Raw genomic sequence first — 12524 nt, forward strand, 5'->3', positions numbered from 1 at the left:
ATCACCTACCAGTATAAACTGAGTGGGGGAGGGGATGTTTCTAGGGAGAAAAAGAGAAAAAAATTCACTGCCCTCAACAGCCTGGAGAAGGGAGATTATTTTGTTTTCTCTAAAGCGGAAACACTAACTGGTGGGCAAGAGTAGTGATTATAATAAGCATTTACTGAGAACCTATTATACTGCCAAGCATTGTGCTCTGGGGATACAAAGATTATTAAGATATGGTTCTATAGGTAGGGTAACCAAATATATCACAAGGCCATGTGGTAAGTGCCCTTTCTAAAACTCAAAACATGTAGAATTATGAAACACTTCTGGCCCCAGGGGTTTTGTGAAAAAGAATCCTGGAATGGCATTACTGTTGTTTTATTATTTGAAGATCAAAGAACAGCTAAGTATCAATCCAAAACATGTGCCATTATTATGTAATAGTATATAAACTATTGTTTTAAAATGAAACAATTGCTTCGTTAAAGATCACCAGCAACTATTACCAATCTAAAACATACTACTATTGAGTGTTATCATTATATACTACTATTAACATGCAAAATCAACATGTTTTGTTAATTTTCTGGTAAGATAAAGTAAAACGTACTATTATCCCTAGGATCTCAATTTTAAAAACACTCTGAAATAAGCAGATGGGTCTGACCCTTGGAAGACCAGTTGAGCCCAACTTACGGATGTGGTTTCATTTCTATGTAATTCTTGGGAATGAAGCCATCTTTCCCATTGAGCTCTGCCTTGTACCAATTCTGATCACATTCTTCATTTAAAACCTGAAAAGAAATAAAATAAGGGGGGGGGGTGGAATCAATCATTTTCTTTTCAGTCTTAAAAAGGTAGCCACTAAGACAATGACTGTTGCCATTCAGGTTTGTTCGCATAAGGTGTTAATTGAAATATGACCAGTTACATGGATGTTAAGACTTCATGTAAATTCAGAAAACCAAAATTACATCACCTCTTATAGTTAAAAAGAAAAAGAAATTGTCTCTGAAAATGAGAGTCTGGGGCCTCCAAACATCTAGCATTAAACCCCTCAGCAGGAAAGCAGATGGGCAAATGACAGGGGGAAGTACATTCCCTTAGGGAATGTTTGGGAAAGGACATTCTGGGGAACAGCAAGCACTGATGCCAGCGAATGAAGGGAGCCCCCCAGGGCTGCTCTGTGGGAGAACAGGCAGAACGGAAGAGGGGAGCAGCAGCAGAAAAGAACTTCAAGACTTTTCTAGAACCCATCTCTAGAATCACAGATCCAATCCTGGGTCAGCCCCCAAACAGGTGCGTTGTGCATGCACATCCTTGTGTCCTCACAAACAAATCGTATTCTAATGAAAAAGCACAGCAAAGCCTACTTCACTCACCTTCAAGGCCACAATGCATTTGAGTTAGAAAATGCTGGAAGCACACCACCTGGCCCAGTTCAGGGGGAAGATCCAGAGCCCATAAAACTCAAACACTGCATTCTCTAGACTTAGCATCCTCTACAAATGTGACAGGACTATCCAAGGTTACAAACTAGTGAATCACAGATTTTCAGATCCAAAACTGTTCCTTGTGAGTTACATGGATAGGCTGGGCCATGACACTGCGTACAGTATAAGGAGCAGAAGAGACTAGATATAGTAAAAAAGCCACCTCTGAATTCTAGATTTCTAACAAAAGGCAAAGAGCAGAAGGCATTTTTAAAAAGCTGATGACTTAAAAAAGAAAACAGAAACATGAACCCAATTCCAAAATGCTAAACACAAGAAAACATAGATGGGCCAGCAGAGTGGTAGTCAGTCTACACTCTACAACAAATTTCTGTAAAGAGCTTTTTAAATTACAAAAATTTTTTTAAGTTTATTATTATTTTTTTAAAGTAATCTCTATACCCAATGTGTGGCTTTAACTCTTAACTGCAAGATCAAGAGTCGCACATTCTTTTGACTGAGCCAGTCAGGCGCCCCAAGAAAGCTGGCAAAATTCTTTACAAAATGATTTATTCAAGGGGTCCCTGGGTGGCTCAGTTGGTTAAACGTCCAACTCTTGATTTCAGCTCATGTCATGATCCCAGGGTTGTGGGATTGAGCCCCATGCCAGGCTCTACGCTGAGCAAGGAGCCTGCTTAAGATATTCTCTTATTCTCTCTCTCTCTCACTCCCTCTGCCCCACTCTCACACTCTTTCTCTAAAAATAAAATAAATCTTAACAACAACAGCAGCAACAACAAGATTCTCTCTCTGCCCCTCTCCCCACTCGTGTATGCTCTCTCTAAAAAATAAAAAGAAAAACACAAACAAAAAACACCAAGTGATTTATTCAAGACGCTGAACGATGCTGTACTCATCATTAAATCAGAACTTACACTGTTCACAGTGCATCATGTGTAGGTACAGATGGTCCCTGATCTATAATGGTTCGACTTACGAATTTCTGGCATTAGGATGGTGTGAAAGTGACACACATTCAGAAGAAAACTGTACTTTAAATTTTGAATTTTGATAGCTTCCTGAGCTAGCAATACATGGTTCCACTCTCTTTCGTGATGTGCCACAGCTGAAGCTCCCACCCAGCCATGCAATCCTGGGTCAATAATTAACACACTGAGTGCTATTCTGTGCCCATTCAGCCACTCTGGTTTCCAAGTTTTGCTTTTGTTTTTATGTAAGTAATCTCTACACCCCACATGTGACTCGAACCCCACAACCCTGAGATCAAGGGGAGCATGTTCTTCTGAATGAGCCTGCCAAACACACCCAGCCCATTCTGTTTTTCACTTTCAGTACAGTATGCAATAAATTATGTGAAACGATCTACATTATACTATGAAATAGGCTTTGTGTTAGATGATTTTGCCTAAATGTTCTTTGCACACTGCCTATAGTCTAGAACAAGCTATGATGTTTTCATAGGTGAAGAATATATTAAAGGCATTTTTGGGCACCTGGGTGGCTCAGTTGGTCGAGCATCCGACTTTGGCTCAGGTCATGATCTCACAGTCTGTGGGTTCGAGCCCCATGTCGGGCTCTATGCTGACAGCTGGGAGCCTGCTTCAGATTCTGTGTCTCCCTCTCTCTCTGCCCCTTCCCCACTCACACTCTTTCTCTCTCTCTCTCTCAAAAAAATAAAAGACATTAAAAAAAAAAAAGGTATTTTTGATTTGTAATAGTTGCAAGTTGAGGAAGATGGGGACTGACATTCCAAAGTTAGAGACAACTTTAGACAGGTCAGCTACCCAACAAATAGCCAAGCTGCATCAGGAACAGTTCTAAGCAAATTCACTCATGAACAGAGAGGTTACAACCTGGGGCGGTCTACTGTGCTGGTGCCGATCTGTGACACTCGCCAGCCTCTGGCCTTAGCTGTCAGACAGTTTCGGCATGGAGGCTGAGAGGACAAAGCCGGCAAAGAGTTAATGAATGTGGAAAGAGGGCTCTAAAAAACCAGCTATTGGTAAATCCCAGCAGCTTCAGTGATGAAAAAACTTTTTTCATTACTGTTTTCCCCTTTTAAATTAATCATTACGTTTTATTATATACAACATTATAAAAACCAATACATGTAAAATACACTCATAATTCTGAATTATGCATTTTAAAGACAATGAATTGTGGCTGTAGCTAGACAGTCAGAGAGCCCACACTGAGGACGAGCACTCCAAAGGTGCTCCCTGCCACGATGGCACTGGCATCCCTGAGCAGGGAGGTCACTCCAGCAGCGTCACCCAAGATGCAGTGACCTCAGGTGGAAGCCCATCACTGTGCCAGTGTCACAGAAGATGCAACAGCATGAGGGTGAAGGAGCAATTTTAGAAGTTGCTTAAGGGGGAGCCTGGGTGCCTCAGTGGGTTAAATGTCTGACTCTTGATTTCAGCTCAGGTCATGATCTCACAGTTCATGAGACTGAGCCTCACATGGGGCTCTGCACTGACAACATGGAGCCTGCTTGGGGTTCTCTCTCCCTCTCTCTGCGCTTACCCAGCTCGTATGTGCACTCTCGCTCAAAATAAATAAACATTACAAAAACAAAAGGACCAAAAAAAAGAGCTTAGAGAAAAATGTGGCCCAGTGATTACCTGCTAATGCATTATCCTATAAAAATGTCAGTAATAAACCTGCAGGCCTGTGAATAAGAGTTTTTCAAAATGTCTTTTAAAATTCCTGAAATGGTGATACTCTGGTTTCTCTTCAGATCGCATAAATCTTTCGCCTTTTACTAAAATTCCTGAAATGGTGCCTTCTGTACCTTAAAGATTTCCTGGAAAAAGAGGAGAGTCAGGCTGACGAGGGGGCGTGGCCCATTTTGGCGTCAAAACAGAGTAAGGTGACACCCAGAAAAGACAAATTTTAACTTGTGACCAATAACCTTGCACAAAAGGATAACTATGTTACACACCAGTTCATATAGCTGCACATTCTTATCACCTTTACTAAGATAAAGGCAACCCTCCCCCCCCCCCACTAAAAAGTGCTCCCCCCTAACAAAAAGAACTTATGGGACAACTCTCAGGCTTGATATCAACTTAGAACTATGGTTTTTTTCTGCCAACCAAAACATTTTACTGGAAAGTCAAAATGTTGCCATGCACGCCTCTAAACTTCTCTAGAACTTACAAGACCGGTTCTGCTGGAGGCAAAGCTCAGGAGAAAAAAGAGTGTACCTGCCAGCCTGGGCCACCCTGGGAGTCAGGGACCAGGTCTTCCCACCCAGCGGCTTCACTGGTACCTCAGCACCACACACCAGCCCTGCAGCTCTGCAGCTCGAATGATGTAACAGAGATTTACAAATTAAGTTTTATTCAAACATCTAAATGCTTCAAACAGCAAAGGATACAAAATAACCGAAATGAGTCCACGGTGGAGCAGAGAAGGGGACCAGCAGAGAAGGGGACCAGACCCATATGGGGAGGAGTCTGCACCTGTACAGACTGGGTTTAACTTCCTACGGATTTACATGAACACTCATATCCTTCGCTAGTAACTTAAAAAGCCTGATCAGAGTTCTGAGAATGAGGAAGTGCTCCTCTCACCATTCGCCACAATGGAAGGCAAGGTCACTCACTCATTCCCTCTTAACAAAAATAGATGGGAGTTCAACAACCAAGTCTTCAATCAGTCTTGAAAATTCCAAGGAATATTTCTAGCTTTTACCTCACAGCTGCAGGTTCTATTCCAACCCTCATATATTCCCTCGAATTATGACTTTGTAGCCACACAAAACACTCTAGGTTAACGGAAGCAAACTGATCAAGAGAGGAGATTACAAAAGGAGGAAGTGACAAGTTTCAGTACTTTTCTTCTTCTTTTTTTGCAAAATGACTGAAAATAATGTCAGAACCCAATCAGGAAGACATCTAGAAGATGAAGAATGATGTGAGGTTTATACAGGACACCTAAAACTATTCCTTTCAATGGAAGGGGACATAACGGGCTTTCTAGGTGTCATTAATGTTCTATTTCTTGACTGCATGCTGGCCACCTGGGTGTGTTCAGTTTGTGAGAATTCACTCAACTGAGTACTAAGAATATGTGAACTTTTCTATATGCATATCATACTTCAACTAAAAGAAATACTGAGGGTGCCTGGCTGGTTCACTCAGCACAGCATGCTACTCTTGATACTGGGGTCGTCAGACTGAGCCCCACGTTAGGGACAGAGTTCACTTAATTAAGGGAAAAAAAAAGTAAGAAATCTTTCAGTCAGGAGAACACAGTCATATTCTGGTCTAATTCACACATCAGAAAATCACACCAGGGCCTCCTCATACACTTTGGGCACAAGCTTCTCACCCCAAAAATACACAGGGAAGCAGAAAACAACACAGCGACACTCCAGAAACTCCCACAATCATAGCTTACTATCACTACTCTATGAAAAAAAATTTTTTCCCGAAATACAGCTTTCTTCACCATGTGGTTCTACTTTTCTCTATTATGTGATTTTGATACTATTCATTGCTGCCCTCACCCCCAATCTGAGAACATTCTTAAAGCAATGCAAATTTCCATTTATACCAGCACCAAGTCAAAGCTTTCCAAATGGGAGGAGGAGGAGGGGGAGGAGGAGGAGGAGGAGGAGGAGGAGGAGGAGGAGGAGGAGGGAGGCGGATGAGAGGAAGAGGCTGGGAGGGCCCGGTGAAAGACTGAAGTCTCAGGCCCCTTAGGATCCACCTGATCTGGATTCAAGGGGCTGAACACATGAGTTCAAATTCCAGTCTCACCAGGAACTGTGTGATCTTGGGCAAATGACCAGTTCTCTAAACTTTGGTTTCTCCACCTATAAAGTGGTGGTACTACCTACATGAGACAGTGTGATAAGCCAGGTAACAATCAGTACAGAGTTACATTTCAGCTGTTTCAGTGGACAAATTTACAACAGTTAACTCTCTGCTTTACACACAAGCAGTATTAGATCACACAAAATGTGGCAATCCTGGGGGGAGTGAACTTCACCAAATTTGATGTAATGCTGTTCAAGGGCACCAGCAGCACACATATTAACGGAGGGCCGGGGTTCTTTTTCAGAATAAAACACACAAATACAAGACTCTGGGCTTACTTCAAAAAAGATTTTAAATGCAGAGTTCAAGGGTTACAATAGCTAATTCTTTTCCCTGTCTCTTTTTTTAATTTTTTTTTATATATTTTTTATTTTGTATTTATTTCTAGGAGAGAGAGAGAGACAGTGTGAGCAGGGGAGGGTCAGAGAGAGAGGGAGTCACAGACTGAAACAGGCTCCAGGCTCTGAGCTGTCAGTCAGCACAGAGCCCGATGCGGGGCTCGAACCTACGAACCGTGAGATCATGACCTAAGCGAAAGTCGGACGCTTAACCGACTAAGCCACCCAGGCGCCCCTCCCTGTCTCTTCTATACCAATATTGGAAGACAAGAACTGGGACGCCTGGGTGCCTCAGTCAGTTAAGCGTCCGACTTTGGCTCAGGTCATGATCTCGTGGTTTGTGAATTCGAGCCCCGCGTTGGACTCTGTGCTGACAGCTCAGAGCCTGGAGCCTGCTTTGGGATTCTGTGTCTCCCTCTCTTTCTGATCCTCCCCTGCTCGCGGTGCCTCTCTCTCTCTCAGAAATAAATAAAACATTAAAAGAAAAATTTTTTAAAAGGAAGACAAGAACTGTACTCAACTCTCTACACAAATTATTGAAAAAGGTTATCTTTTAGGAAAACGATAAATATTTTGTTTACAGACTGCTGGTCTGTTTAGACTGTAATTTGAAATATGGGGCTATTCTCCTGCATGAACATATTCAGTTTTTTTGTAAACAACAACAAACATGATTTAAAAAAAAAAGTATGTAGTACAGTTATGGAACAGTAGGCCAATCCAGAGATTTATCAATTCACAAATCAACTTGTGTAAGAGCATTTGTGCATGAAAAATAAGAACAATTACATATTCAGTCTCTTACACATAAGCCCCCCAAATACTACATCTATATGATCCTTGCATTATAGAAATTCAACAAAAGCCAGTGAGTTTCCTCTGCTCTTCAAAGGTCAATCAGTGCTACCGGAACTATACTCAAATACTGCCATGACCTGAAGACAAATTTCAAGAATCTGGTCATCCCATTAATCTGTAGTTCTTAGAAAAGGGAGAACAAACACAGACATGCACGCACACACATGGATGCACATACATGCTTTCTAAAGAAATGAGCCCCTAAAAGATTTGACAGGGCCCTGGCCAGGGTAACTTGCATTGGGAGAGCCACTTAAAAATCAGTGGTCTTCAGCTGTCTGTTACGTGTTTTATTAGAAACTCTTAGAATGCTCTTCAACTTTAGACTCCCTTTGCATGGATTACAGATTCGGTCTCAGACTGCACTGATTCACTGCTAACACTGCAGATAAGTGTCTTACAACCACCACTCCGTCTGTTACATGTTTTGTCAATGTGAAAAACATCTCAGGCTGCCTGCTGTACTGTGCGCCAAATCATGCAAAACACCCACACTGTACATAAGCTATTCTGCTTCTAATGATGAGATGACCAACTGAAAGGCAGTTTAATAATCAAGATTCCTGGTCCCACGGAAACCTTCAGTTGTTTGCCCATGCACACAGACAGCAACAGTTCTCAAAGTTCACGCTGCCAGGCCAGTCTCCGGGCTGAAGGACTACAGCTCCGTCAACCTTTGTCAGGTACCAGCGGCCCAGTCAAGACACTTGACAGGCAGTCGGCCCTTAGAGACCAGAAAGCTGAGAAGAAATGAAATGCATTTATGAAGTTTTGTGTGTAAACTTCAGGGCATGATCTCACAGTCTGTGAGTTTGAGCCTGGCATTGAGCTCACTGCTATCAGTGCAGAGCCTGCTTTGAATCCTCTATCCCCTTTTCTCTCTGCCCTCCTCCATGACTCTCTTTCAAAAATAAACATTAAAAACAAAACAAAACAAAACAAAACAAAACACAACAATGCCTATTCATTAAGTATTCATGTAAAGATACCAAGAGAAGAGGTATTTTACTTATGGTGAGGATCTCTCACAGCAAAAATATAGTATTTGTGCCGAGAAAAGCTCTTTTTAGTTCCCTTAAAGAAAGATATTTCCAGAAGATTCAGTTCTTTGGGGATCCAGGAGTCTGAAATCTTTGACTTTTTAATGTTACTTTCTTTTAGAGAAAATGGAATTTATCAAAGTAAAGAAACCCAACAGGCATTTGTTAGTCAAGTCTACCATCTGACCACTAGGGACACATGTTGAAAGGGGCTCCATTTTGCCCTTTAAACATTAAAAGAGAGAAAAGAGGAGGGAGGGAGGCAGGGAGGAAAAAAACTCTCAAACTCCCAAATTTTCCACTGGCAAAAATCATTCATCGCCTTTATACTGCCATTTGGATATGAACCAGTTGTACCCCAGAAATAGTATCTTCTCTGTCACTCAAGCTCGATTTCTGTGCCCTCTTTAAACAGCTGCTATCAACGGGGATCCGTGTGAAAGGGGAGCAGTGGTGAGCCAGGAGGCCGAGGCGTACCCAGTGCCCAAGCAATAAGGCTGAACTGGTTTGACCTCAATATACTGAATACTCCAAATCAGTTGAAACATGACTGTTTTTCTTTAAAAAGTACTGAGTAGCCTTCCACAGATCTAAATTATCCTTAGTTTGGCATTCCAGTTTTCATAACTTGGCCATCACCTACTTAACTGCCTTCTTACCCACTTAGTTCTCTAAATGAACCCTTCAGTTTGTTCAAGCAAGTCAACTCACCAACCTCTAAACACACTGAACTTCCCTTTGGTTAGACTGTCCTTTTCCTTATCTACTTGGTAAGCGGTGAAGATTCAGTTCAGAGCTTACAACCACCTTGGTCAACTTTTCTGTTTTACTTTTATAGTAGTTAATGGAGGATCATGGTCAACAGTAACATAATCACTTACATATAACATTTTATTCTACCACTACACTTTGTGCTGTGTACGGGTGTGCTTTAGCCCTCTCCTAAAATAAACTGCAAATACCCTGAAGCTGGCTCCATGCCTAGTTCTCCATCTGTGGTCCTCATAGTTCTTAGAATGGTATCTCGCATATTTTGAGGAACTGACTTGTATTCGGGGGCTGTGTTAGAAGTAATGCATACCATAACCCAGAGCGAGCTGGTCAAAGGAGCAGCACAGAGGACACACTACCATCAAATTCCTTGATGAAAAACAACAGCTTCCTTGCTGAGGTCTGTCACAAGAAGACAGATCGTCACAAGTTTGTTTCCCCAAAGAGGGAGAGGCAAAGTAAAGCAAGTAACAGGATCAGGCAGTCAGTCTTGCCGTCTTACTTGAGCACCACCGCCCAAAGACTTCCATGTGAAGATCTCAAAGGGGCGGGGGGGGGGGGGTACGCTAAAACCTTTCACAGGACTACCTGCTTTTACTTTCTCCGAGATATAAAGATAGAAGGTGGGTATATGGGAATGGGTAGGTAGGGAAGAGAAATTTCAGTATGGAATGGGAGAAAAGGAGGCAATGACTTGGATGGAACACGGAGAGAGGGAGCGTAGCTCCTTCACTGTCCAGACTAATACCTCTCAGCAAGGGAGCACTTCCTGGATCTCAGCAAGGGAGCGCTTCCTGGAATGCTGACATGCCTGCTTCAGTCTGCATGTGTGACTTGTGACAGCTTTTGCAGGGTATTATTTTATAGCTACAATTCTTCCAGCCAAATTTTCACACAAGACAGTCTGGAAGACCTTGGATTTAACTACTGAATGGCAGCTAGGTTGATGAAGAGAGAAAAATGATTAGATACACACACACACACACACACACACACACACACACACACACACACACTGATTATATTAAGAGTTCATGCATTTTTTAAAATGTAAGACCTCCTTTACATTTATATATATAAGAAAATGAACAATCAAGAAGACTAAGCACATTAGAAGATACTGTTCTCTGAGAAACAGTTTAATTCTCAGAAAACAAATCAGATCCTTTCCTCAACCTCTTAAGGTTCAGTTGTCATTAAAAGCTTCTTGTGACATTTCAACAAAACAGGAAGGTAGTTCACACTTAGGTGATATTACTCCACCCAGATAAATCTGAAGGCAGTGAAACCTAAGTGCACAGGCAATACCCGAAAATAAACTTTCTACCAAAGGGGTACCAAGAGTTTCCACTCAAAATAACTGTCTTTTGTGTTTTGTGATTCATGAAAGACCTATTACACTGGTGTAGCTGACTGCTCAACAGAAGGGTAAAATGCTCTCAGAATGTCACAATTTCAAATGCAGGGTGTTGGGAGAGATGGGGGAGGGAGAGGGACAGCGACAGATATGAGGGAGCTTCAAGAGAGAAAATTTGGTACATTTGAAAAATTCAGCAATGGTCTGCACTAGGCACGTACACTGCCACAGGAGTGCCAGGCCACGAGCTGGGTGAGCTAAGGGTACAGTACATACCCCTCCCCAGGAGCTCACAGTTTGGTTAACTGCTCAGTGCAACATAAGGAGACAGATGCCGGGAGAGGAGGTAGTGATGGATACTACCTACAGTAAGTACCAACTCCACAGAAAATATCTGAGTTCCCAACACTGAAGAGAAAGACCTAAGCCCAGTTTAGAGGACACAGGAAAACTTCCTGGATCAAATGTGAACTAGGTTACACTCTGTCTGCATCTTTAGTTCTGCTCAGCCCACGTGAACTGTGAGTGGAAGAGGCGCACGTCCCAATTTGCTGTCAAACGAAGATAACTGCCTGGCATTAACTAAAAATGACAGCAGGTTAAGCTTCCTTAAGTTGAAAAGTAAAACCTTTACTAGCAGTACCAGAACTTCCCAACTGGAAATAACCAAAATAATCTCTAACTATAGCTAACGCTTTAACAAGAATATATTTGTAAAAGATACTGTCTTGGGGCACCTGAGTGGCTCAGTCGGTTAAGCACCTGGCTCTTGATTTCAGCTCAGGTCATGGTCTCATGCAATGAGCTGTGCTGAGAGCAGAGCCCTCTCTCTCTCCACCCCTCTCCAGTGCACGTGCCCCCCCCCAAGTAACAACAACAACAACAACAACAACACTGTCTTTCCATAGTGTTTACTAACAACAGAAGGTTTTCAATCTTAGGTCAATGTCTACAACCCTCTCCTCAAAGAACCAAACAAAATAACAAACAAGGCCACCCAAGGCAGAGCAACAGGAGTCCTGTTTTCTGAGGATGAGCAAGCCGGCTCCCATTCACCAAGCCCAGTGTCTAAGAGCTCCTCACTCCTCACTGCTTTAGCACAGTAAATACAACAGGAGACAGGAGCTACCAACAAATTCCCCTGCCTCCAAAAAATTAATGACAACAGTTTATTAAATTCTACTTAAGGCCTTATTGATTCAAGATGTAAACTAAAGTCTACTGATTTACAGTCATTCTGTTACGTGAGAGCTACCTCAGAAAACGTAACTGAAAGAAAAACAAAACAAAACACAAAAACACCAAAACCGACAAAGTCACTGAGCTACTACTTACTGACAGCCACATAAGGATCTAGGCCTCTCAAAAACTCAAGGCCAGGGGTCCTTACATCTAGAATGTTAACATTCTGAGCTAAACAAGCAACCTGCAAACGCATTTCCACTTCCAAAGCAGTGAATCTGGCTCTGGGTGTGTGTGATCACAAGATAGACACAGAGGTCCAAGATAGAGTGGGGAGTCCCTACTCCCACGGTGGAGGTGAGTGTAGGCACTCGGGCAGGTAATTACAATACTAAGGTGAAAATGTGGACTACTGCTAAGTATAGTCTGAGGGAGAAAACACACGACCTATCTAGTCTGCCATTAGGGGAGGTGTTTAGAGTGAACATTTGAGGGGAGAGCCAAAGGAACTTCCTGCGGATGCTGTGGGCAGAGGGCTACTGTGTGCAAATTCGCGAATGAGAAGTGGTAGCTAGGGATGACAGTAAGGCACTGAAAAGTGACATTCACACACTTTGCTGGCTGTACTGTGCGAATGCAGGGCAGACAGGTGGCGACACTACAGCTGTGGGGACCCGTGACAGTGTTTGTACAGGGAGGGGCATGAG

General features: G+C 42.5%; 1 protein-coding gene across 1 annotated transcript in view; it reads right to left on the reverse strand.

The window, feature by feature from the left end:
* The window catches only part of GRB2 (growth factor receptor bound protein 2), a 71508-nt gene that overhangs the window by 10907 nt on the left and 48077 nt on the right, over positions 1-12524 (reverse strand). The window contains exon 3 of the mRNA XM_039226441.1: positions 685-782. Coding sequence (XP_039082372.1) covers positions 685-782 — 98 coding nt within the window. The remainder of the gene's footprint in view (positions 1-684; positions 783-12524) is intronic.

This window comes from Hyaena hyaena, unplaced genomic scaffold (assembly GCF_003009895.1).
Source record: "Hyaena hyaena isolate Hyena2069 unplaced genomic scaffold, ASM300989v1 scaffold_21, whole genome shotgun sequence".
Lineage (NCBI taxonomy): Eukaryota > Metazoa > Chordata > Mammalia > Carnivora > Hyaenidae > Hyaena > Hyaena hyaena.